Source organism: Vidua macroura, chromosome 5 (assembly GCF_024509145.1).
Source record: "Vidua macroura isolate BioBank_ID:100142 chromosome 5, ASM2450914v1, whole genome shotgun sequence".
NCBI lineage: Eukaryota > Metazoa > Chordata > Aves > Passeriformes > Viduidae > Vidua > Vidua macroura.
In genome coordinates this window covers 11265072-11292470 of record NC_071575.1, presented here as the reverse complement: position 1 = coordinate 11292470, position 27399 = coordinate 11265072, and the positions used below count along the sequence as shown (strand labels likewise).

General features: G+C 36.7%; 1 protein-coding gene across 2 annotated transcripts in view; it reads left to right on the top strand.

Annotated features, from left to right (window-relative positions):
* The window catches only part of RASSF9 (Ras association domain family member 9), a 42619-nt gene extending 17201 nt beyond the window's left edge, over positions 1-25418 (top strand). For both annotated transcript variants that reach the window (XM_053979020.1, XM_053979019.1), the window contains exon 2: positions 21698-25418. In XM_053979020.1, coding sequence (XP_053834995.1) covers positions 21698-22973 — 1276 coding nt within the window. In that variant the 3' untranslated portion in view covers positions 22974-25418. The remainder of the gene's footprint in view (positions 1-21697) is intronic.
* The last annotated feature ends 1981 nt before the right edge of the window (positions 25419-27399 follow it).

The following is a 27399-nucleotide window of genomic DNA, read 5'->3' as shown; positions in this document are numbered from 1 at the left end:
AGCCTTTGGTCCGGGATGGACTTGTACTGTATATACTTTTTTTGCTTAAAAAATTCTTCAGCGGGACTGCTGTGGTCCTTGGGTCTGCTACAGCAAAGTTTCTTTACGGGGACTTTGCCCCTTACGCTCTACATGCTTCCACATGCCCCACACGCGGGCTGCAAGAAGGAGAAGGAGGGTTATGTAATCATGTTAGGCTCTAGGGTGGTACTAGATTTTTTAAGAGTAAATTTGCTTGGACCCTATGGAATGTACAGTGGCTGAGCCCATATAGCTAACGCTGAACAGAACCAGGTCACTGAAATTTTGCCACAGTGAGAAACTCTGAAATCACTTGTACTCTCATCTCCATTTTGCCTAGTGCTCTTCACTGAAATTTTGTTTGTATTTAAAGGAATGCAAAGGATGATCTTTTCTATGGGGAATATAGTTGAATTCTAAATAGTCTTGTAAAAATGTCCCATTTCGCTTCCATGTTTGCCTTTTGGTTTTCACATTTGAAAATTATTTGGGGGGGGCTTGTGTTTGCTGGGATTGTGTAAAGATATTAAGTTAGCATATTGTGTAAAAATATTAAGTCAGCATAATGTTGAATATTAATTAGAAAGATTGTAATGGTCAATGTTTTAAAATTGAATACTATTTTAGAATTATTAATAATGCAGTTTACTGATTAAACAGCGTCTTTTGGTAATGTGTCTGAAATCAGTAAAACTTTCATATAATTCTCATGTGGCCATTTTTTGTTTAGAAGATGTAGAAAGATGTACATGAACTTTTCTATGAAATTGCTTTCACACAGAGCTGGAAATTTATTGCTCCTAAAATGAAAGTTTTGTTCCTGCTATCACCTACCTGAATAGGGATTAAATCACAAAGCACAGTTCCACTGTGTTCAACAGTGAAATTGTTTCTCTTTTGGGTATTTACAATATCTTCACACTAATTGCATCAATCTCATTATGTTTGCTGATGTGACATTTTATTCCTCAGGAAAAGAAAGTCATAATCCAAAGCTTTAAATAGGCAATAAAAATTAAAATATGAAAAGAACCATTACTGGTTCATCTGGGACTTTCTAGTCATTTTATCCTCACATCCCCAGAAATAAATAAATGCCGCTAATGGCTGAGAGACTGTGGCAAGAAGGGCAAGAAGGGGCTGTGTGACCAGAGACGTGTAGGGGGAGGGGGTCAAGACCAAAGCAAACTACATACTTCTTAAGATGTGTCATTATCTATTCAGATATTTTAATTTCTGCATATTTAATGTTAGCTTTGATAATGAATTTTGAAAATTAAACTTTGCTTATGCAGTTAGTAAAATGGTTTTGCAGTATGATTGAAGAGCTACATAATAATTATTTCTCATTTTAATTGTATCTTGGTATAATTCATTTGAAACCTTGAGAATTGAGCTTAAAATCTTTTATTGTTTTTAGGCTGGTAGTTGGAGAGTCAGAATTTGTGGCTCACTATTTTGTCTAACTCTCTGTAAAGAAGGACCAAAAAGGGACATACACAAATGTATATCTTTAACCTGCTGCTGCTTTGTGAAATAGGCCTAGTGTTCATTCACATTTCTGGGAAACTGAGCTTTTTCCTTTTTCTCTGGAAGTTCTTAATGACCATTTGCTACATGAAAATATAACTCCTGAAAGTTATAAGATAAGCAAATGAGGAATAAAATCTATGTTTACATGAGGACATAAAGCTAAGTTGAGGTAACAAAGGTAGGTGGAAGGAGAGCCAGAAGGAAAATGAAGGCGTTACAGTCATTTGCTCAGATAACAAGATGACACCACTGTAATTAGTGCTCGTCTTGCAGCATCGCCCAGAGGTTCCAGATCAGGTCCATGTTTAATAGTAGGCTCTTCACATCCAGATTGTAAATTGTCAGTCCCTGCCCCTAAGACCTCAGAGTTTAAACAAAGAGGTTACACTGAGTCTGTGTCTAAGCAAGAGGCAAGGGATGTTGTCCATTATGCTGCAAGTCTTTAGAGAAAGAAACTGAGATTAAACCTCAGGAAGACAAAACCTGTGCTGAACTACTGTTAGTATTTGAAAGATCTTCAGTCAGTATTATTCTCTTGGGCTTCTAAAATGTCACTAATACAGAGACAGCACAAAGCCCATGTAGCCAACAGATCACTTAAGCCCTGGTTTGATTTCAGGAGAGTGGCCTCTAGGATTGTGACTCCAGCATATGTTTCTTGGCAAGAAAGACAATGATGTATTTTTCAGGAGCTATAAGTAGTTTTTACAGCATTCCTTGTCCTTCTGTGACAACCAGAAGTAATCACAGTCCCCAGAATGTGTATGTGCTTGTCACTATGTCCCCAGGAGAACAATACTTCCAAGACGCCCCACCCACTTACAAACCCAAATGTGCACAGCAGGGACAGGTTGTACCCTCTAAGGCAACAAAGGAAAAATGAATGTTTCCTGCAGGATTAAGGCTCTGCAGCATGAATAAACTCAAGGGGATTTATTTTTATGCAGATCTCTTAAAGATGCTTACTTCGAGAGTGAGAGGAATGCTCAGCTCACATCACACTTCAGAAGTGTAGTGAGAGCAGGAAATGCTTAGCTGAAGGTGAAGGAAGAGAAAAGGCACTGAGTTCTTTGCTCAGAAGGTCTAGTATTGGTCTAACACATTGCTCTACACAGAGACAAAACAGCTCCCTATCCAAATATGAGAAATACAGAACATAGATACTTGCAGTGTTTAGGTACCAGGGTTTCATATTGTATTTGATTTCCTGGTTGCTAAGCAGAACAGGAATTTTTGCTGCATTGATTTTCAGTAGGATTAAGACTTCTCCTCTGTTGGGTGCTAGATATGATCACTTTTGAAAATGGGTCTTTAGGTTTATTTAAATACTTCAAGGATATCTGGATATATGTCATAGTGGGAAAACTGACCTCATTGCTATTTCTTTCATCGACACCACTTCCTTGGGTTTTGCACATAAGCCTTAGACAAAACTGTTGAATATCTACTGTTTCATTTGTGTTGTAGCTGGGATACTGAAAGGGAGAGGGTACAGATAATCCATCTTGATGCTGTAGGGCTGTCCTTTTGTGTTCAACACCTTGAGAAATACATTTTGCCAGTGTACTTCATGTTGGTCCTATGTTTACTACTAAAGTTTGTACACTCTGTTGGCATGCAACAGTTCTGAACCCAGAGCAGTGTTTCATGATTAAACAATTGTGTTACAAATCTGTTAATATTTAAATGTGTTTACTGGTTTTGCATTTCCTTCCTGTATTTTTTTCTACCTTTTACTGTTTACAATTTTCCATTGTTTTCCACTTTTACTCACTGCCACAGGAGTTAATGTTTCTCTGTAGAAGGGAAAGACTTACTTTGCCTACTCTTTAGTTCTGCCTTTCTTTAATCAGCTCATCTCTGGTTCAGAGGTAGAAAGAAAGACCATGTATCTTCATTCAGTGTTATGGATATAAGAGGGAGTTCTTCCTGGCCTGACAGAGGCCCCTCCCCAGTGAGAGGCACATTCAATTATTCTCTCAGTGTAGTGAATTAAATTAGAGACTTCATCTATCTGATACTGACTTAGCATTTCCATGATCCCTCCCTTTCTCCCTCCCTCCAGTAGTTTCTCATTGCATCTAGTTAGCACAGTGATTTGTGTATTGCTCTGAACATCTCTTCTGCTCTACCTATGGTTGAGTACACTGCTGTACATTTTAAACCTTGATGAAGTAAAACTGAAAATGCTCAGCATTGAGGTTTGGACTGGTAAAGCTCTTGGAGATCAGCTGCTTGTCTGAATGAACTGTGTATGACCCACACTGTAAGTCTCATGGGATCATGTGAGATGTCTAATACTTCTCTTGGATGAGCACACCTGGATAAATGTCTATATGAAGCTATAAAGGTGCTTTTTGATACAAGACTACGAGGTATTTGGTATGTATGTTGGAAAGGGTAGATAAAAGTTTTAGAATCAGTGCTGCTAACTGTGTTAAAGTTTTAGATTGAAAATATGTTGCTTGTTTTGTAATGGTAGAATGCATTCTTTTTACATATTTTTTTTTAACTTTTCCCTGAGTGTGAGATGTGTTAGTGAACAATCAAAGAGGTTGTTCCTTTTTGAGTCAGACTTCATACATTATAATTTATTTTCTGGTCTGCCTTGGAAGCTTTGTCTCAGGGGTCAAAATGGTTGCACACATTTTCTAATAATCTTTGTATATATTTGTTCACTTCACTTTCAGGAAGTGCTTTACGTCTAGCAAAACACTAACCTTATTTCTGAAGAGTTAATTATCTACTATTCCAGGAGGGCAGGCAGCAATTTCATCCTGAAGGAGTAAATAAAACGAGTAATAGAAGTGTAATACTACACCATCTAAGAGCATGACTTTGGTTAAGTTGAAGCTAATCTGAAACACTAATATAGTGTAGAGTTAGGCTGAGAGATACATTTCAGACAAAATTCCCATTTTGTTTTAAATTAAAAGATTAAAGAGGAAAAGATTAAAAAGAGGTAAAATCTTGCTGGTCAGTTGTCATTTCCTATTTTACTGTTGAAAAACTAGTATTGAAGTATATGAAGAAAGACTCATTGCTGAATATGTAATTAATTCAGTAGACAGAAGTAAATTTTCCGAGTTGGGCATTTTTTAAAATTCTATTAACTTTAATGAAAGTCAGTGATAATCACAGAGTAGTACCTCCTGATTTACCTATACTCAAAAAAACAGTTTTTTGTTTGTTTTATATGAGTAATAATAGCAATTTAAAACTCTGGTCTGAAACACTATTATTTGAAAACATTAACATCTCATATGCTGTGCAAGCCTTAATTAGTTCATCCAGCTTCTATATTTAGTATGTTGGTAAATCCTTATTAATAGTGACAGAAAGGATGATGCAATATAAAAATGTTAAGACCACGCATTAAGTGAAGCCTAGGACTGAATGTTGGACATGCTGGTACCCAGTCATGTGCATAGGTAACTGGGCTGTTACTGTCACTTCTATTGTTTCTCTTATGTGTTATGATACTCTTGAGATGATGACTTTCTGTCTTCTGTACAGTGTTTCCATGCCAGCAGTTCCTCAGGTATCACACAAGACAAAATAGATAAGAGAGTTTCAGGAAGCCTTGTCCAAAAGAATACTTTTTTCAGCATGTTTCTGGAACTTGACTCAAATAGGCTCCAGGATTAACCACATTGCCTTTTCCTGGTTTGACCTAGCCAGAAATACAATTAGGGTGCAGGTGTTGCAATAGTGATAACAATACTAATTTTTTTGTGACCTCAAACACTCGATAAGCTTACATAGTTTTCCTTAGCAGTAATTTGGGTGTTAATATTTACATGCCTCAGGAAAATAAGTAGGACTTGACTAGACAGTATAAAATGTGTAGAAGTGCAGACTGTGAAAGCCAGTAAGTGGGAGAGGTAAGAATTAGATCTGTGAGTTCTTTTTTTCTAGTCCTCATGCAGTCCACTAAACTTAGATGCCATGCAGGAAAGTGACTATACATTTGTATTGTTTAAGTTTGATTTTATGTGATTTTTCTGAGGAATTTTTCAATGGTTTAAAATTTTCCATAATGTTAAAAATGTCTTGTAAGGAGAGTTTCAATGTCCCAGAAAGATAAATAAATAAAGAAATGCCACAAGCATTTTTATATATTTTGAGGTGGTGTATATTTTTGTTCACTTGTGAAGTGAACAAAAGAAATTACCTGAAGAAACTAAATAGAAAAAAACAGAAAGGAAGATTCTCGATGGTAATGGTAATAAATTGTCATGTAATTGTATTTTTAATGCTATGAAATCCAAGTCCTGATGCCATGTGGTAATGAGCAAAAGACATCAAACTTGAAAGAAAAAATTCTAGTGCATGTTTGGTACATCTCTCATGCACTTTATTTTTACCCTTTATTTAAAGATGTGTTTCTGTTTCACCAACTTCCTTGTTTCATTCTCACGCCTGTCTGCCTGAGTGCAGTTTCCCCTATGTCAGTTGGAGACATTTAAATTGCAGTTTAGATGGTTCCTAGACATGCATTTTTGAGCACCAGCATTAGGAGAAGCCAGGCTATGTTGTAATCTTGGAGGTGATGTAAACCTCTGTTTTTCTGGGTTGTGGTTGTTTTTTTATGATTTTTCCACATTAATTAGTAAGTTGCAGAAAAATCATAGGAGAAAAACGTGCTTATAGAGATGACCTTTGCTGTGAATATAACATATCATCTCTTTATATCAGGGGTCAAAATCATGAACCTGATTAAATTGCTTTCTTTATTCTTCACCCCTATTTGCTCTCTTTCATTGATGTAAAGAGTTACAAATTTCCTATCATAATGGTAAATAGAATAATCTCTATTAAAAAGCAGAAGATTTTATTTTTTCCTCCTTTAAATAATACAAAAAAATTGAAGCTTAAAATAAATATGCAAAAGCATAATATTCTCATGTTCAAGGACAAAATCAGGTTTATGAAAATTTAATAATCTATTAGACCTTTGTTTTGGTCAGGTATAAATATGTTTACCTTACTTTAGCTTGTAAGGGTGTATGACCTCACTGGAATAATGCAGTTGAGTGAAGACTACTAATTTTTAAGAGAGTCTGCCCTTGGGTCTTGAACATGCAATTTGCTTTGTGTTAATAGATTCCATCATCCATGTAGAACATCTTACTTTGCTTTCCCCAACCTCTTTCAATTCAAAGGAATTCTTTCTACAGAGGGTATTTTCCACTGTGAAAGCACTTTAAAGCTACAGCATTTTTCAGAGCAACAGTTGGGACACTGTTTTGATGATCAAAAGTATACCTCATCTACCATAGGAAGTTATCAGATTTTGCTCACTGATCAAAGAGTGATTTAGTGATATTTATAAATGTGGGATCTTGTGCTGATCTTGTTCAGCTGCTGTTCTGGTTGATAAACTGATGTTCTGAACTGCTGGTTTTTTTTGGACATTAGCTGTTGATAAACTTCCTCTGGACTGATTACTAAGGCACTGGGTATACTTTTTAAACTTGATTATTGCCTGTATCTCTCAGGGCCACTTTGTTGTTAATATCCTGCTTTACTGAAAAGCCCTGCACAAATCCAGTTTTCTAACAACAATCTAGGATTGGTATTGACTTTACTGCACTTTCCCAGACTCGTGGTACTTTAAGGATTAGGTAGATAACTAATAATGTTTGTTTACCCATGGAAGTCCCTACAGGTGTCTGACAAAGATCTACGTTAGTTTTGGAACTGCAGTTGTGGATGGTCACAGTACTTTTGCTGACACTCACACTGCTCCTGAGATTCAAGTACACAATGAAATACGAATGTCAAGCTCCTCTTACTCTACTTGAGCCACTGAAAATTTTGGTATCTTGTCATCTAGGTACTCTTTGTAGTTAATGGATACATCTAAACACTTCTGGAGGGCAATTCATTTAGTCTTAGACAAGCTGTCAGTATGGGATTAGTCACCCTTTTGGAGGTGCCTATTTTATGCCACTGATTACAGAGGAAGGTCAGAAAATTATCTTTGCACATCTACATTTTTAAATAGCTTAAGGTAAATGATAGGAGCACCACCCAGTCACTTTTCATGGAGCATGCTCAGATTTGTAGAGCAGGTTATTAACTATCTTTTGCACCACTTATTTTAGAAATTAAAAAGGTAAACATGAACAGAGAGGTGAATAAGAGGTAGATTATGTATGATTAAGGTAGAGCCATCTTAATGGCATGGATGTCTTCCCTGACCCTGCCACAAGATTCCTACCTAGTTTTGGGCAAGACACATAAACCACAGTTTACAGAACTGCTTATTCACGGTGTGTTCTTCATTTGCTAATTCAGTGTCCTGTAAACTCTTTTACATGAGGGCTGAGCAAAGGAAGTTTATGGATATCTTATTTTGCACATGTCTGTGGATATCAGTTCAGTCGGAGTGGGAATTTAAATGAGTGGATAACTTTGGTTTGTAAAAGGCAGTTCTTTACCTACAAGATAATGCGGAGATAAATTCCTTAATGTCAGCCTGAAAAGCAATTGAATATCTGATGGTAAATGCCATATATCAAAAGTTTAAATATTGAAAAGTGTCCTCTAAAAGAGTTGTACTATACCTAGGAGAAAAGATACAAATAAAAATGCAAACATATTGAAGAAATGTAAGGAATAAGGGCTAGTTTTATGAAGGTGCCTAAATGTAATTCAAGTAACCTAAGACACTCCCCACTACCTGTACTTCTATCATGTCTTACACTGGTCCTGAACATTGTGCAGTTTGTGCTTCCCTCATTATGCATTTTTCAGGAAAGTCTTGTGAAGTTACTCTAAACCAAAATTCCCTCAGTATTTCATGTTGAAGCTGCTTCATTTTCTGCTGGCTTAAATTACAGTAAGGCAGACAAGGACAAGGATTAGTGTTGAAAGATTCAGGGAGAGAAGGGAATCAGGTTTTGGGTTGCTGTACTAATTAATATTTCTCTTTTTTTTTTATGCAATGAACATTTGAACATGATCTAACAACATCCAAGTCCTGCCCTTTTGTTCATGTTTCTGACTGCTTTAGGTCAGTTCCTGCTAACTTGCTGGTGTCAGCAAGCCCCATTGTTAGGAGTTCAACTATTTTGTAGTACTTTCTGTGGAAGTTGAAATGTCCAAGTGAGCATTATGGACTTCAGCAGCAAGGAAGATACTTGAAAATTATAATATTTGGTGTCTGCAATGCCTCAGTACCTTCTGTGTCTTGAAAAAACTGAGTACTGTCTGTTATACTCATTTAAGTGAGGCAAGTGACCAGTGTAGCAGAGAATGAATCTTTCTATGGATATACTTAATCAAATTATTTTTTGTTTAATGAAGTAGCATGGAAATCTTTAACAACATCTGAAATTTTTCAGTACTTGGCTGCATGCTAAACATATTTCTTCGCGCTAAAGCATTTGTGCCTGGTAGGCATATATTCAGTATAAAAATGCATTTATGACAGCTTGTGTTGGATGTGATCACAGAATGCATATGTATAGCTCATGTACTATCACACATGTACAATAAAATATATTATAACCCCCAAATAATTGTATATATAAACAATACATGCAAAAATAGCCACTTCTGTAGATTGCATATTTATGCATCTACGTATTACAAACCTGAGTACACACAAGCCTTTCAGAAGTGACAAACAGAATGTGCACATGTCACAGAAGGAAGCTAAATATGTGTATTTCTCCCAACATGATAGAGCTGTTCACGTGGCAGAGGGAAGCATGCCTTCATCCACCTGTCGCTGTGGTAACCACTCAGCTTATGAAGTACCTTTTTAAAAGGCCTTTTTATCCTCCCTGAGCTATGAAGCCATCTGAGTTGCTCATATGTTGAAAGAATCCCCACCTGCAAAGACATTTGGATATGTGAAGTAAAGAAACATAGGATTAATTTGAATGTTGACTCAGTCTGACTTTCCGTGAACTAATGACAACAAGTAGTTTGCAGTGTCTTTCTGGTGTCACAGACTGCTTGGGATAATCACTACCCTGCCATAGATACATCTCACAAAACTAGCACCATTATTTCTTGGGCCTGCCTTGGTCTTTGGTCAAGTCACGTAGCCATGCTTGGCTTCAGCCCACTGCAGATTTTTGGCCTGTATCTGCTTTCCCTGTTCATCACAGTTCTCTTGCCAGGAGTTACCACTTTTTCAGCTGCATTAAATTTTTGAAGTTTCTTCTTAAACTGTTCAGTCACATTGGATGGCTATCTTAGATGGTTTAACATGGCTTTTATCTTTATGGCTTAATTCATCATGACTCATTGGAGATCAGACAAGAAGCTCAACTCCAGTGGGAGGGTTGTGATGGACAGCTGACATGGTTATGAGCCTCTTCATATGGACTCAGCTGGAAACACATTATCTGAACCCATTATGTCTGTCATAGAACAGGTTTTGGGCTTAAGTCACAATTGTTCAAATATTTTAGGATTCATATGGCTTTTTATCTGAATCACATGGAATGTCTTTCCTCTGCAGTCATCTTCCTTCATCTTCTTACAGCTAAAATTTTGGGGGGGGGGGGGGGGGGGGGTTATTAGACACCATTCTCTGTATCTCTCTCTTGTCTATACCTTCCTTCTTTGCATTAATTTCATGAATTTCCCATTACTCTTGGTAATCATTCTGATCCAGCTTTAAATTTGTTTCCAGACAGCAATTCATCCCTTTTTGCCTTTCCTATCTATATTACTTATCTGGCTAGAGCTAGTTTTGCAATCTCCTATGCCCTCTTTACACACTTCCATTGCTTGGGAAGAGCACAGTTGGTGAGGTTAACAATTAATTTCATTTGTTCAGTAGCTTCTTTAGAGAAGATGTGGTTATATTTCAGAGACCCTATCAGCCTGTGGCTGACTAACTACATATTGAAGCATTCATTGATAGGCAATTTTAGAAAATTACTTGAAAGCATAAGCTGCACAAATCTCTCAGGCTGACGATGGACAGTAAAAATGCTTCAGGTTTCTTTTTAAAAAAATCATGTCCACTCTTCTCGTTAGCATACTTACTTATCTAGTGCTCAATTTAGCTCTTTATAATGAACATTTATATAAGAGTCCACTTCATTATCTCATATTTTTTTTCCCTTCAGCTCTTCAAATACTGTAAGTAATGGAACACATTTGTCACTGAATTGTCTTTCCAAAAGTTTGAGGCATAAATTTAAAAGAAAAAAAGAAAAGAAAGAATTTATTGTAAATCAAGTCTTGGTAGAACATCTTTGAGGTGATGTTTTCCAAAATGATTTAACGAAAGAAAATGGAATGGGAAAGATCATACAATGTTTCAGAGTGGGGTGGTTTACTCTGTAAAATTGATTGCAATACATATGGGAGAATATAAAAGCCCATCCTGTCTTTCTCACTCCTAGCAAACTGTAGAGAGATACTCAAACTGTTTTTTATGATATACAAAAAAGCTGTGTTGAAAAATCATTAGATTTTAAGAAGTTAGGAAAGGGTAATGATAGATGAAGTTGTTGAACAGCTCTAAAGGCTTGCTGTAGCACAAAGAGCAGTCCTAAGCCCCCTCTCCAGGTTCCTGGCCATTCTCTACCATTCCCTTTGCATTGTTGCTATTCTTGCTTGATACCATAGAGTCCAAATGAGTATTTTTCTTATTTTGTTTCCTGAGCCTGAGTTTAACCTTAGGATTGGCAAAAAGAAGCCAAGTCCATCTGGACATTCCATTCATTATGAATGAGAAGAGCACTTGTCTCACATGGTGCCACCAGGGGCAGAGAAGTGGTGCAAAACATGCACAGCATATAAGGATTCGTAAGAAGGTAACCATATCAGCCTCCTTCAGATCAGAGAGTATTGAAAAAGTAGCATGATGTCTTATTATTTCCTTGTCCGTATCTCATTCCATTATTTAACTTGACTTATTATCATCTGTCTACATATATTACACTTTGTTCATGTTTTGGCAGCTCAGACCCAACCTCAGAATACTTTGTGTTTGTTTCTTCGCTGGGCAGAATGTCAACAAAGGCAGGGAAGGGAAGCAGTACACTTTTGCCTTTCAACAAAAGCTGAACTGAATTTCATGGAACCACAAAAAAAAGAAAAAGAAAAAAGCAACCAAAAAAACAAACCAAAAACCAAGCCAAACAAAAACCCCTTCATACTCTCAATGCTTGGAATTCCCCTCACTTCTTTGATCTCAAAAGCTCATAAACAACCAGGGTGCTTCTAAAAGGCTGTTATAAAAATTATAATGGGAGAAGTTAGATAACACAAATTTCTATTAACTATAACAGCAACTCTATCATTTAGAAGCCTGTGTTCCAAATGAGCTGTAAATTATTCTGCTACCTCTATACTACTGAAAGTGACGGAGTTTTAAACACATTCTGTACATTACTAATAGGAGCTCCATAAAGCTTGTAGAGTGTAACCAGTGCTTAAATATGCATAGGCACTTAAATTAAACACAGGAACAATTTAAAGAATTGTATTTTTGCAGTGTAGCAAAGTTCTTGTGGTAGATGAAAAGTACCAGTGGCATTTTCATGTGTTCTCTAGTGGGAACTACCCACTGTTCAAAATTAAGATGTAGCATTTACTGTATTGATATTTTTAAACTTCTCATGTTGCTCATTAACACTGAGGAATTTGAAAATGCCCATCTTCCCATCCCTCCCATCATGATCTAAAGAATTACTGTCACTGAATATATCAGTGTTTGTTTTGGCTCTGGAGTTTTTCCTGGATCTTCCATTCCTGTATAACAGCTGCTTCCTCGGTAGCAGTTGCAATATACACATCAAAGCATGTTTTCCCAGTAGAGTAAATTGTTGATGTTGCTGTTACTCATCTTGGAAAATATTTTGGTGGACAGCTAGTTCTCCTTTTCTCAGACCTTCCCCTCCACTGTGTTATGCTACTCCAAATATAGGCCTGGTATGATAAATGTGTTACCTGTCATGACATTTTGTGCACACACCACGCTTGTTGGAATTCCAAACATTTTTTTGACTAATATCCACTCAACAACCTTATGACTTTGACTATACAATGGAGAAATGATGATTAGTCTGACAGTAAGGCAGATTTAAAGCAGATGTAATTTATAGAGAATGTGTACCCTTAGGGACAGAGGAAAATTTCAGAGGGAAGACAGGAGGAAAGGGCAGGAGCAAATGCAGTTTCCACTGCAGCCTTTGCACTTGCCTGTAGGTTAAGTGATTGGAAGTGTAAACATGTAATAAGTGAAGGGGAGGACCTAGTAAAGTTTTGGTCAGCTTTGCTGAACATCTGCACTTGGCCCTTTCAAATGAGGTTTATCAAAACAATATTGACCACTGCAGCAAAGACACAGAGTCCTGTCATTATTAAAAAGAGCAGACGGGAGTGTTCAGGTTAGTCCATCATAACTATCACTCTTATCTCTTATCTAGTGAACTAGGTGTATAATTCCTCTTACAGTATCTCTTACTTCTGTCTTTTTGTTATTGCAATATCCTGAGTTAGTGCAATTGCTTGGCTTATTTTCTATGTAGTACAAACTCTGCTATCCGTCCACGTAACAGATTATAGAAGTATAGAATTATTACCGCCAGCCCTTGTTGGTCCTTCTTGTTGGCTGCTTTAGTTTCTTATTTATCTGTTTTAAGTACTGTCAGGGCTTTTTTCCTTTTTTGATTTTTCTTAACAGTTGGTTCCTGTTCAGACACCTGTTTCCAAGAAGTACAGTTATTAGAATGAAGCACATGATTTCCCATGGGATTTTTACCAAAGTCTGAAATTTCAAGTCAGCATTAGTCTGGTGTGAATGAGTTATTTGTAGTAAAATAATTATCAGAATTATTTTCTTTAAACTGTCATTCCTTTCATGTTTTTATTCTACAACAAAATAATAATATCCCATTGCAATTCAAAGTTATTCGACTGAAATTTGTCATAAAGCACCAACAGAGTATAAAGTGTTCAGGTGAACAGAAATTTCAACCACAGACCATTGCTGAATTATAATGTATGCAATTTTGTACAGTAGCTAAGGTGATGGCATTTCTCTGCAGAAGAGATGAAGGACCTATTTATAGTTTTAAGTACATAAATTTTAATTCATACAGGATGTAATTTGCAACAGCTGTTGCTAATTAAAATGCTTCATAGAGCCTTTCTGACAGTATGTGTATCTTGTTGAATTAAAAATTTATGCCTTTAAAAAAGAACAGAAAAATGAACATTAAATTTATACCAAGACAAAAAGTGTTGTAAGTAGCTAGTTATAAAAATAGACTTCTTTTAATTTTTTTAAAATATCTGAAAGATTTCAATTAGAGCATCCAAACTACTGTGTATATGTGTATGTTTGAAAAACATCACATGGCTCATAAGACGCCTAATTTTCTTTTATTTTTAGTAAATGCCTATGTACATTTCTGTAAAGGAGGAAGTTTTATCATAGAGCAAGATTAAATGGATACAGAAGCAGATGGTAGGGAGACATTTATTTCTCTCTATAAATAATAATTATTTTGTTTTCAGAAGTTCTGTGGTGTTCTTTCAGGTCTTCCTGCGGCATTGGGACTACACTGATTATCTGTATCGAGAGCTTTATTTTCATAGTTAAAGTACCAGTTCTGTCTTGCCATGAGACCTTTCAGGTGACCTTTTGACCTTTTCCCTGACTTTCATATGATGCAAAAGGGAAGAAGAAGCAAGTTTCTGACATGTCATGTATGGAATTTCTGTGTCCTACATGACATGGATATTAACCGTGCCTCCACTAATATTGTTTTTAGGGACTTGTGAAGGGGAATGGTTATGTGGTTCGTTTATAGGCTCATTTGAATCCCTAAGGCTTTGGAGTAATTCCAGCTTCATTGGGTAGTGAGAGAGTAGCTACTTCCTCATTGCTGCCCTTAGGAAACTCAGAAGTGTGTCATGTACTTAGGTAGGAGGCATACCAAGTATAAGATTTGGCCTTTATTGCCTTTTGAATAACATCACAGAAGGGTACAGAAAGTTAAGAGAAAAGGTGGTTCAAATGTGGATATCTGAATAAATATAATATGGACTTTCAACATGAGCCATTTATTCCTGAAAGATTGATATACTTCTGACCTTAGCTTTCATATGGACTGTGTATTCCCTACACCTTTAATGTTTAAACTCACTTTCAAAAATCTCTTTGGATCAAATTAAGTTAGTTTCTTCCATGCAAGAGCTGCAACACATAGGCCCAACTGTTTTACCTTTTTGCAAATTTCACAGATAAAAATCACAAAAAGCCAAAATATATTTTGATCTTTGCTTTCATAATGCTCATATATTATCTCATATATGCATATATATATATATATATATATACACACATATACATGGTAACATGCTGGGATTTCGAAAAAGAAACAATAAACACAATACAATAAAAGCAATATATACAATAAAAGCAATAATGCAATAAAAACAATAAAAGCAGTGTTATCTAAATGGTATGTGATGATGTATGTATTTCCTATACTTCAACTTCATATTTGGTTATTGACTTCATATTAGGTCAGAGGTCTGGTAGAAACAGCATTCCCACACCATTTCCACAAAATCATTGGACATTAGGAAAAGGTTCTTCACTGAGGGTAGGGCTGGATATGAGAACAGTCTCTCCAAGGACTTGGTCATGGAGCCAAGCCTGTCAGAGCTCAAGGGGCTTCTGGATGATGCTCTTAGTTACACGGTTTAACCTTAGGTAGTTCTGTGAGGAGCAGGGTGTTGGAGTCGATGATCCCTTTGAGTCTCTTTCAATTTGAGATATTCTGTGCCTTATATACCCTGCCATGTAAGAGTCACTGGTATCAGAAGCTCTCAAATTATATGTAGCATGTGCCCTATACTACAAATATAGGCCATTTGTGTCAACTAGGTAATATTGTAATATTGGCTTCTTATTATTTCCATCAAGTAGATATGTAATTTAGAATCATCACATTTTTGACCGATATATTATCTTTGATGATAGTTATAGCTCAGATTAAGAGATAACAGAGATTAATAATCTTGGCAGTGAGATAACAAGGTTTTTAGAAATTGCAGGAAAACAAGGCAAGTTTTCTCCAGGCCCTTGCACATGGAAGAAGCATCTGTGGGTGTTGAACAAAGATCATAGCACAAATACATACTTCCCAACAGGCATATTTATGTGCCCCAGCAGCATGCTTAAAGACCAGCCCCTTGAAAACACTAGATTATTAAATGCCTAGTTTGCAGGATGATACGTGCCACTGTGTCACAACATCTTCAAAGGAGAGCAAGTGGCTCAGCCACTGAGCAGGCCTGGCTGGGAGGTTGTTCCCCCCTGTGCAGCATGGCAGGTGGGAGATGCAGCACAGGACCTCTTGCTGAGGAGCTGGGAGTGTACAGCTTAAGGCAGAACGGAGGGACTGCTGAGCAGTGCAGGGAGCACAGCCCTGCCTGGGTTTCCCTGAAAGTGTTATGTTTCTATGTGGACTCTAGGAAAGCACCTAGATGGCAGACCCTGAATCTTTTGGCAAGGACTCCACTGCAAGGATGCAGTAGGCAGCAGCAAGATTGTCTCTTAGAGCCTTTTTGTCTTCTCCATTGAAGAAAGTGAATTGTTCTTGGTGGTATCTTGGCATAATGTAGGGGTTTGCTTAAAGTTCAGAAGCATTTTGATCTTACTTTGGGAAGGTCAGGGCAGCAGTATACCTACATACTCTAGTCAGCTGAGGACCCCACCACAGCAGTCTGTCAACTATAAAATGGGATTATCATCTGATTTGTTGCAGATTAGACTGTATGTGCTATTTGAGAGGGCTTAGGCTGTCATAGAATAAAACATGATTTTCCCAAAAGATTGGTGAAAAAATGACTAAGATATTTTACACAAATTACTTTCTAGCATGAGCTCTTTGATGGAAAATGTGTAAATGAGGAGTTCTATGCATTTTCAAGGAAAAGGTTAATGTATTGCTTGGTGTGTGATCTATTTTCATCAATTGACATTTATTCGATATAAATTATTTCAATGACTGGGAGGAGGCAACTAGTAAAATTTTTGGTCATAAACATAATCTCAGAGTTCAATTCCTTTCCTAAGTATTTAAAAATCAGTTAATCAGTTTGATATCTCTTCACAGAGGGTACTTCAAGAAATATGGTAATATTGAAAAAGGAGTTAATTTTTTTTTGTGGGGGGGAAGTCTAGAAATAATTTATTGCAGTGAAGGGAGACAAGGTTTTTATCTGTGCTTTTTTTTTCAACAAAGTCAAAGTATTCTTTTAAGGTCCATTAGATTTCAGAAACACTGAATTAAGTTGCTAACAATATGATATGGAAGTGATCTAGTTCCAATAGAATAGCAGAAATCAGTCTAGAAAAAGAAGCATCTTGTACACATGAAGGTGAGATTCTAAAAAGTAGGGGGATGCCTTTATTTGATTGCTGTGATTGGTTATAAAACTGATATATATTTAGGGAGACTGTTTCAAGAAGGCAAACAATTATGTTTGATGTGTATATTTTTGGGCCAGTCATGCCTTAAAGTTAGTGAATATCAAAAGTGCACCTTCCAGCATTTAAGCTATCTCATATTTTGACTTTGTGTGACATAAGTAAATGTTTTTGTTTTGTCTATATGTTGCTGGAATGTATTACCTTCCCCTAGGCCTGAAGAATAAATTAACAAATTGTATATCTGACACACAACACTCAGTTTGTGCTGGTGTAATTAAGACTGTGTGAGGTCTAGAGCATGATTGGGATGGGGTTTTGGGTCATCTTGAAGAGAAACAAGGAGCAGAAGACATGAAAATAGCAATCAAACCAAGCAAACAAAAAGATGGGAAACCTACTTTTGACCATTATTAAGTTTAAATTCCCATCTGGTCTAAATAATTAGTGGCTTTGTAAAAAAAAAAATATAGACTTGCATGTTGTTATTGTCAAGACTTTATAATCTTAGATGTATAAGTAGAACACTTCAGTGATCAAGTCAAAGAAACAGACTTCAAAACAGAACTGAAAGTTTCAAAACCTGTTTACTGCAGTATTATACTTTTTAAAAAATATAAGTTGCCTAGCTAGTTTTGAAGAAATTGTTATTGTGGTCATCAGGAAACTCAAACATTTAAACTGGAAAAACACTTTGGCTGTTACACCCTATTAATTGCTATTTTATTACAAATGCTTGTTCTTTTGTGTCCTTTACAAAACTGCAGGACAGGAAATTCAAGGAACCTGTAAATATGAGAAGGTTGCCTCTCTGTTAAAGTGACTGTTTAAAAGCAGGTCTTGTTCCTGAAGATTTTAACTTTTAGTGTTGCAGCTCAGAAAAAAAAAAAAAAGAATTCCTATCAGTTACCAAAATTTATTCAAGACCTCTTTCTTAGTATTGAAATGAATTAATGGATTTCCTTATAAATTACTGGCTAAATTGAACAGTCAAGGTCTAAACTAAGTTGTAAAATTATGAAGTGTAGGTCCCGCATTTAGTTGTCTGTACTAAATCAACTGCTGCTGTAACCATTCTTGCTACATTTCTCACAGATAAACCAGAATCTGGATGAATCTCACCTAAATGAATCTGATTGGATTAATCTCACCTGATTTCAAACACCTGAAAGTGAGCTATTTGATTGAAGGTGGCCACATAGGTCTCTTGCAGTTAATGAAAGAGGGAAATAGCTTCCTCTGATAATTATTCTCAATGATCAAAGATGGACTAGGCTGTAGGGATTCTTCTTGGAAGTCGTTTCTCTTCTCTTGATGAGGTGGAACTTTTAAGATACTGAAATCTTAACTTTCAGATTAATTCCACTTCATAAATGCAGAATCTGCTCTTCACTTTCTATCAGAAATGTGCAGTTTAACAAAAGATATTTCCTAGTACTGGCATCTTCTTGCATCCTGAAAGCAAATTTTTAGTAATTGTTATTCTGTGACTGACACAACAATGCTTCCTTTTTGTTTGGAACTACCTGAATTAACTATGAAGAAAGAATTATGCAATACATTTTGCTTAAAAGGTCCATGGTAAGATTCCAGTTTACCATTTTTAGTGGAAGATAATAAAGAACCACTTTTGATATTTTAGAATATATTATTCCATGGCAATGTAAGATTATAAATGTCTGGCTAATTCTTTTTGCTTAGAAGTAAAGATCCAAAATTGAGTGGAGTGACTGAATAAAAATTAAGATAATATATGGTGGGACAAATACATAGAAAAATTAAGGAAAGAATTTGTACTTTACCATGTTGCATTGATCCAAGAATTACAGAGATGTTCAAAAATTCTTTTAATTGCTTCTCTCCTTTTCTGTAAAATGTGACAATATAATTAAAAGATGTAGGTATATACATTATATACATATATATTTGTAAGTACTTCTTTTTGTGTATAAGCTACTTGATTTCTTTGCGTACCTGCATGTGCATATATTATCCAATTGTGCTACTAAGTTATATTTTAGAGGCAAAATAAAGAACAATCCTTCCCCAAGAAAGCTGAATGTAAAGTCTGGGCAGACAGGTGCATCATAACTGAAAAAGTTACAGGGGGCGATAAACAGCTAGAAAAGTGTTGAAAACAGTAATTTTAGGATGATATTTTTACATCCATATTGTTTTCAGGGGTCCTGTAGAGATTGTTTTACAATATACAGTGTGTTTCCATCAGAAGTTTGCTTAACTCCTGCTGAACTCTGTGGGAATTCTATATAAGAAAGTATAGTGAAAGTATTTTTCAGTACAATAATGATGGGATGTCTAGGGGGTCTGCAGGTTTATCTGAAGATTTGCTAATAGCCCAGAGAGAAACTAGCTTCATGAGAAAACTTTAAAGTTAGGCTTTACAGAAGGCTTCTGCTTAACCCACATAATCAGTTACATACTGAAAATAATGACTAGGAGAATATATGCCAATCAAACAAAAACAAGAAAAAAAATATGAAGAGTTTTGATTTGAAAATAAATTGCATAAGACACTAAGAAGAATGCTAGAAGAGACTACATTAATTTCCTGAAATGTATTTCCTAATTGCAAAAGAAATCAGGAAAGATACAGCCTGAATTTACTGCCTCAGAGTCCCCAGTATGGTATTTTTTATATTTTTATGCCTTTTCTTTAATTTTCAGTACTTCTATAAATTTAAATTCAATGACTGGTAATACAGTTACATTTGTAAATCAATTATTTAGGTATCAGTAATGAACATGGTTTGCGGCACTGGATTTTTCATTATTCATTTTGCATAATTTTATGCATAATAAATGATTTATTGCTTCTTTTTTTCTTTTCATATCTGTAGTGTAAAGCAAATACTGAGTTATTTTTAGTCACAGCTGACTTACATTGCAACTGGCTATTTACCTGAATTTCACTTAACTGCCAATCTGTTAACAGAAAAAAATATAACATCCTGCATATTGTAAATCTGAGGACTTACAGATACTGATTTTTTAGTGTGTGATATACTTCACCATAATGCCATTTAATCTAATATCACCCTCCATTCCTTCCCCCCCACTTAAACTTGAATATTACTCTTTCTTTGTGCCACTTTGCCATTTTCTGTGTTTGTGATATGTGCTTTCTTATCTTGAGAAGTAGTTTATGAAAACATTATTATCTTTTTGAGCACCAGTTTCAAAAAATAATTACTGTAAAATGCTGGTCTGTGAGGGGGAGCTATTGGAGAGGAAAAATGATGCTGTTACTCAGAGTCTTCTACCAAAACACACATTTTACAAAGAATGTTCCAAGACCTGAAGCAATGTAGTTGGACAGAGTTCTCCTGTGCAATAATACTAATAAACTTACACTTGTCAGTTTTATTAGTATTCATTTGCAGTTTCCTTTTGTTTAAGGATTTTTGCCTCCTGGTCAGAGTGGCTTCTAGAGCTGAGTCAATCATAGTTCAATTTATTGGATTGCAGTGTGTCTGTCACGTTGTGTAATAATTAAGAAAAAAGAACAAGATGAATTTCTTTACTAATCATAGGGTGTAACTGTAATTAAGCCAAATAAAACTCCATGCTTACTACAACTCAGAAGTCCAAAAAAGTTCTGTGATAAGTAATCCTGGATGAAAACAAGTGCTCTATTTCACTCTTTGAATATGGTCTGAATAGTTATTTTCCTTTTCAAGGTTTCTCTGTCAGACTAGGTTAAACCTCATTCATTCAAATTCACTGCAAGGGATACTAGAAAATCTAAACACAGGCCCACAGCAGTCCAGGACCAGATGGGGGCAAACTGAAGAATTAGCTCTAAAGTGAACTTCAACCTTTGGTCATCTGAATTGCTGTCTAGACACTAGTGATCGTACTGGAGCTACAGGAGCCATAATGGGATCTCAGACACCTGGAGTTAGGTATCTCAGTGTATAAGGAGGTACCAGGTTAATAGCACATTCATTGTAATTCATAAACAAACAAGTAAATAAACGACTAAATATTTTTTTTCCCTTTTCTTGCATTTCTGTATCAGTTTAAATAACAAAGAAAAAAATGTAGACTCATGTATGTATTCTCTTGCAGCTGGTATTCTCTCACAACTCACTGGAATTCAGGCTATTCAGTACTTCAGGAAGAATTTCAGAACAAATTTCTTGACACTTATTAGTGGAAAAAAGGAAAATAATTGTCTTTGTGCTTGTGTGGGTGCAGTTGTGGCAGAAGAGCTATAGATTTATCCTTTTGTAAGATTCATTGGTGCTGTTCGGTCGTCTTTCCTCAGTCCATCTATTGTTCAGTGCATTCTCCCTTTCAGAAGCCATTTCTAATAGCTTAGAAATGTCTGTGCAGTCTTTGTAATGAGAACAAACATGAAGATCTGAAAGCTATGCTGTCCTATGTCAGTCTGAAAGTGTAAGGCAGATTGCCAAACTTTAATATGCTCTTACTATGTATAGAAAACCAAGATTTGATAAAGAACATTTTGTGAGATTCTCATTCAGCTGGACTAGTAATAATATTAAAGCAGTAGTATTTTAAAGCTGTTACTTAATCCAAAGACATTTCTTCATGCAATTTAAGCAAGTATATTGTCTTGTACAACAGCACAGGAGTTTTTCAATGTGTTAGTCATATCAGAATTATAGTAATTATTCATACTGTCTCTGCCATTGATATGTAATTTATACTTGGTCTCTTCTTGTTTTCCAGATCTCCCAGCAAGGACATGGCTTCAAATGAAAGAGAGATTGTGGTTTGGGTTTGCCAGGAGGAGAAGATTGTATGTGGCCTCACAAAGCGCACAACTTGCTCAGAAGTGATTCAAGCACTGCTTGAGGAACATCAGACAACATTTGGAGAGAAAAAGGTCCTTTTTGGAAAACCTAGCGACTACTGCATTGTAGAAAAATGGAGAGGCTCGGAGAGAGTACTGCCTCCCTTGACAAAGATTCTGAGACTTTGGAAGGCCTGGGGGGAAGAGCAGGCTAATTTGCATTTTGTATTGGTAAAGTCAGATGCTTTCCTTTCATTTCCATTGTGGAAGACAGCTGAAGCCAAGGTAGTACAAAATGTAGAAAAGCAGTGGGACCTCAGTCCAGCAAACTACATGAAGATGTTGCCAATAGACAAGCAAAAGAAAATTGTGAGGAAGACTTTCCGGAAACTGGCCAAGCTTAAGCAGGACAGTGTTCAGCAAGAGAGAGATAATATGGAGACACTGATTCATTTGATCATTTCTCAAGATCATACCATCCATCAACAAGTCCTTAGAATGAAGGAACTAGATATGGAAATTGAAAAATGTGAAGCAAAATTCCATCTAGATCGTGTGGCAAATGATGGAGAAAATTATGTGCAGGACTCCTATTTAATGATCGGTACAAGTGAGGCTGAGCAGCAAGGGAGTAGGCCAGATGATCAAAAAGAGATGCATGACTATTTGAGCAAAAGTGAGGGAATATTACAGGTTGAAGAGAGACTGAAACATCACAAACAATTAATAGAGAACCTGTGTGCTGAAATTGAAAGAGAAGTACATGGTATTTGCATGGAAAAAAACGGAGAGTCTGTTCGCACAGAAGGAGCCACTAATGCTGAACTGGAAACCTCAGATTTGGAAAGTGTGAAATATGAGCTGGAAAAAAGTATGAAAGATGGTCTGAGAATCAACTCATACCTGAGCTGCATCCAGAAAGAACTTACATACAGGGACTCTCTGCTTCAAAAGAAGGAAAAAGAATATGAACTTCTTACAGAAGAATTTAATTTACTACGTGTTAAGGACAACATTGAAACTAGGCTTCAATCAAATGAAGAGCCATCTAAGGGCAGTGGCATCTCCAGTAACAGCATTGCTGTTCCTGACTTTGTTCATAGAGTGACTAATCTGGACATAAACGATACAGACTCTGACACTGGAATCAGCTCTACACACAGTCAGGACTCTGAGATAACTGCAGGGGACATGGTACTGTTGTCAACATAGTTGAAAACAGTTATACATTTTTATAATTTTATTTTGGAGGATATTTATAAGAATTCATAAACCTATTGTCTTGAAAGTTAAGCTCTTCAAGGTATTAAAGCTGTGGCACTGCTTTAGCAAAGTAAAGAGTGTCTATTTATATCCTTAATAGTGTACTTGTGCTAGAATGCTATGTGCTAGAATGGGTTAACTGGTAACAGGTGAAAAGCTGTTGACTTTGCTACATCAAGACAGACTATTTAGACTTTGTAATGTTGATACTCAGTGAAATGGGAGCATTCTGACTGGCTTGGACCAAAAGTTTGGAGATTTCATATCCTTTGGTCTTTGTGTCTGCTCCTGCATCTCCCTAACCTTTTAGGAACGTGAAGTAGAGACCAGAGAAAACTAGACTAAGAGCTTGATTTTCTGCCCTATTACATTCGCTTTATGCAGATGGAGTCTCCTTGCTATGAAGCTGCTGTAAAAGATTATATAATTGAGCATTTAATCTGTTAAAAATTAGCTTTTATGATAATGTAGAACAGAAGAAATATAATTGCATTTTTGCTGTATTTTTAAATTTAGTTTATATATAATATCAGGATGATATTTTTAAAAACTCTTAAGTCCCATTTCAAAAATTACCTTCCACATATGTGTTTTTAATTTTGATTATCTTTCAGCAGCTTTTATCTGCTTTTAAGATCCTTAAACCCCCTACTTATCTGCTGTTACCCTGTAGTTGCCCTAGTGATGTTTTAAATCCACAGAGTTCCTTCCAGCAGGCATGTCAGGACTGCTTACGTCCTGCTTGTGTGAGACGCTCAAATCCCAGGCTCACACCTAACCCTAGGGGCATTTTCAGCAAGACTTTCCCCTGCCTATCTCACCGGTTGGATCCAGTGTCTTAAGCCTCCTGAAATCATGACTACCAAAAAAAAGCATAGCAGAAGCAACAGGTAGGAACCAGTCATTTTAGTCTCTGGCTAGACACTGTTTCCCGATAGCCAGCTAGCAGCTATTTTCATATAGCAAGTAGGTTTTCAAATCCCATCTCATACTTTTTTGAAGCATGAACCTATAAATCCTTCTTCCTCAGTGAGGACTTTGGGATACAGCTAAAACTGATCCACTTTATATAGTTAATAAAATATTGGGCTCCAGCTAAAATAAAAAAAAAAAAGAAGGAATGCAAAAACATGAGAATTTTACAACTGTGGTTAAGTCAATTTCTTTCATTTAGGATGTAGTAGTTTATCTCAAACCTTTCTCCAGCATATTGCTGTAGGTCCAAAACAAAGCTGTAGAATTGAATTGCCTCAGTTACCAAATAAGATTTCTAACTGTGCTAGAGGCTCTGCTAATGGAGAGCACGTGCATAATTTCTAGGTTGCCATGTTCATTTTACATATCAATATGTTTAATACTTCTGATTAAAATAATTGAGTGGTGAAATAATTACAATATTTCTGAATAAAGTTCAGTTCTGCAAAATTCAAAAGAATCATGGAATTAACAGCCTACGAAGTAAACAAATGGACAGTACCTAGAAGGTGTAAATGTAAAATTCTTTCAGATACACTGCTTTCTTTAATTTTCTTAGGTGTCTGTCAACCATGTGTTTTCTAAAATGGCCAAAGTGCTAGGACTGCTGATTAGCACATATTTAATGCAGAAAAACAAAACAAAACAAAACAAAACAAAAAAAAGAAAAAAAAAGAGACTTTTCTAAAGAGAAAATCTTTGTGGTTTATTTGTTGTGGGTTTTTTCCTAATCCTGGCTATTATATATAGTTTCTGTTTCAGCAAAGTGTGCTAGTTGCCTTAATATATTTTGTGTTGTATTTTTTTCATACAATGTTATTTGAATGCTTCAGTGATACTGTGTAATATTTAGACTCATCAGCTCCTGATGGAAACACATGTATGAAATATCTTATCTTTGTAATAATTTATTAACGCAACTCTGCATCTTTTGACCTCTGTGGTATCACTCTTAAAAGTAGTTAAGCCCAGAGCTCTGAATGCTGAGAGTAGACTAATGTATTCTATGAATTCTTATGAGTTTAGTTACCAATAGCTACAATTTTTATTGAGTCATTTTTTTTATATAATTACTTAGAGGATAGAGAATTGAAACAGATATACACAGCTGTGCAGGCTAGTACAAGACCTGTGGGGGGAAAAATTAATTTCCACTCATACTCTACCAGATTTATTTTGCTCATAGGAATGTGTGCAGGTTCTCTCAACTGATCTTTATCTGCACTTGGTGGTTGATTGTACCTCCCCTGCAACTTCTAGGTCTTAAGAGTATCCCTGTGTTTTAAGAAGAAAATAGGTAAAATAGGCTGAGAGAGAGTATTTCTTAAAAAATAAAATAATATTAAAAATCCAGTATTTTGAAGCACTTATTTGACGTTTGTACTTTGATATCTCAAATAAACTTTTTTTCTTTCTGAATTTAGAATGTTCAAGATGATTAAATACTGTGTGCACTCTTTGCTGTTTATCTGCTTCTGTACTTTCCATATATTTGTTTGACCTGGTTTTAGGATGCTAAAAGTATTCTTTATGAATCTTTATGTGCCTTACTTCCTCCTTTTCACACCTATCTATATTTTATTTTAGTTTAAAATTCCCATAATTTAAAATACACAATAAAAATCTTTGGATCATTTCCTGTCATTACATTAAACCAGTTGGCATATCCATCTTCAAATTTGGTTTTATTTTATAAAGTTTTTCATGGAATATGTAAGACTTACTGACAAAGGGCAGATCAGGTAAGATCTGCATAAGACAAGAGACAAATTCTACGCAGGGAGTGGAAATGTGAAATTTCAAAGTAAAATGAAGCAAAAATCAGAAGGGTGGTTATTTCATAGAAACATAACATAATTTGGGTGGGAAGGGACATTAATGATCATCTTATTCAACCCTCTGCCATGAGAAGGGATGTCTTTCAGTATACCAGGTAGCACAAAGGTTGCATACAGCTTGGCCCTGAACATTTCGAGGGATGGGGTATCCACAGATTCTCTGGGCAACCTATTCCAGTGTCTCACCACTATCACAGTAAAGAATTTCTTCCTAATGTCTAATGGAAACCTACCTTCTTACAGTTTGAATCCATACCTCCTTATGGTGTCACTACATGCCCTTGTAAAAAGTGTCTCTGCAGTCCTCTGTAGGCTCCCATTAGGTTCTGGAAGGTGTTATAGGGTTGCCCCAGAACCTTCTCTTCCCCAGGATGAACATCCCCAACTCTTAGCCTGTCTTCAGCCCAGAGCTGGATGCAGCACACTAAGTGGGATCTCTCAAGAGCAAAACAGGAAAACCTTTACCTGCTGGTCACCTCTTTTTTGATGCAGCCCAGGATGTGGTTGGCTTTCTGGGCTATGATTGCACATTGCCAGGTCAAGTTGAGCTTCTCATCCGCCACCCCCACCAAGTCCTTCTTTCCAGCTAGTCTTGATCCATTCTTTGCCCAGCCTGTATTTGTGCTTAGGATTGACCCAGCTTGGATGCAGGACCTTGCACTCTTGGCCTTGTTCAGCTTGATGAGATTCACATGGGCCCAGCTCTCCAGTCTGTCAAGGCCCCTCTGGATGTCATTCCCTCCCTCCAGCATGTGCATTGCACCACAGAACTTGGTGTCTCTTGGTCAACTTGTCATCTGTCCAAGGGCAGTCAGAGCTCCATGATGTCCAGCTGGTCATGGACATAGAGCACAGCATCCCCTCCTTGTCTCCCTTGCCAATCCTTCCTGAAGAGCCTGTATCATTCCATTCCAATGCCCAGTCATTAGAGCCAGTCCACCATGTCTTTGTGATGCCAATAAGGTCATAGCACACATCTCTAGCACCTCTTATTTCCCACGCTACATGCACTTGCATACAGGTATTTAAGTTGAGCTCTAGATGAAGACTATTTTCTGACTGAAGAGGCAGGAATTCCTTTGGGCTGCTCTCCTGCCCAACCTGTGATTCCTTTCCAGGCTCTGAGCATCTCTTGCTGGCACTGGCATCCAAACTGGTGAGGGTGGAGTGGGTTGGGGTTCCTTTCCCTCCACAACTTTAGTTTAAAGCCCTCTTCACCAGCTTGGCAAGCCTACCACCAAAGGTGATCTTCCGTGTCTCTGACAAATGTTCCTCATCAGCCCTCAGTAGCCCAATTTTCCCAAAGTTGGTGCCATGGTATAAGTGGCTGAGCCCTGGCTATAGTGCCAGTCCTCTAACACTGCTGGTTCACCACATTTGACCGTCCCTTTCACACCCTTGCTCTCTGACTGGGAGGACTGAGGAGAAAAGTGCCTGTACTCCAGATTCCTTTACCACCCCTCCTAGAGCTCTGTAATCCCTTTTGATTGATACTCAGAGCGCTCCAGGCTGTATCACTGGTGAAAAAACAGTCCCCCACCTGGGCACAGCTTTTGACCAGG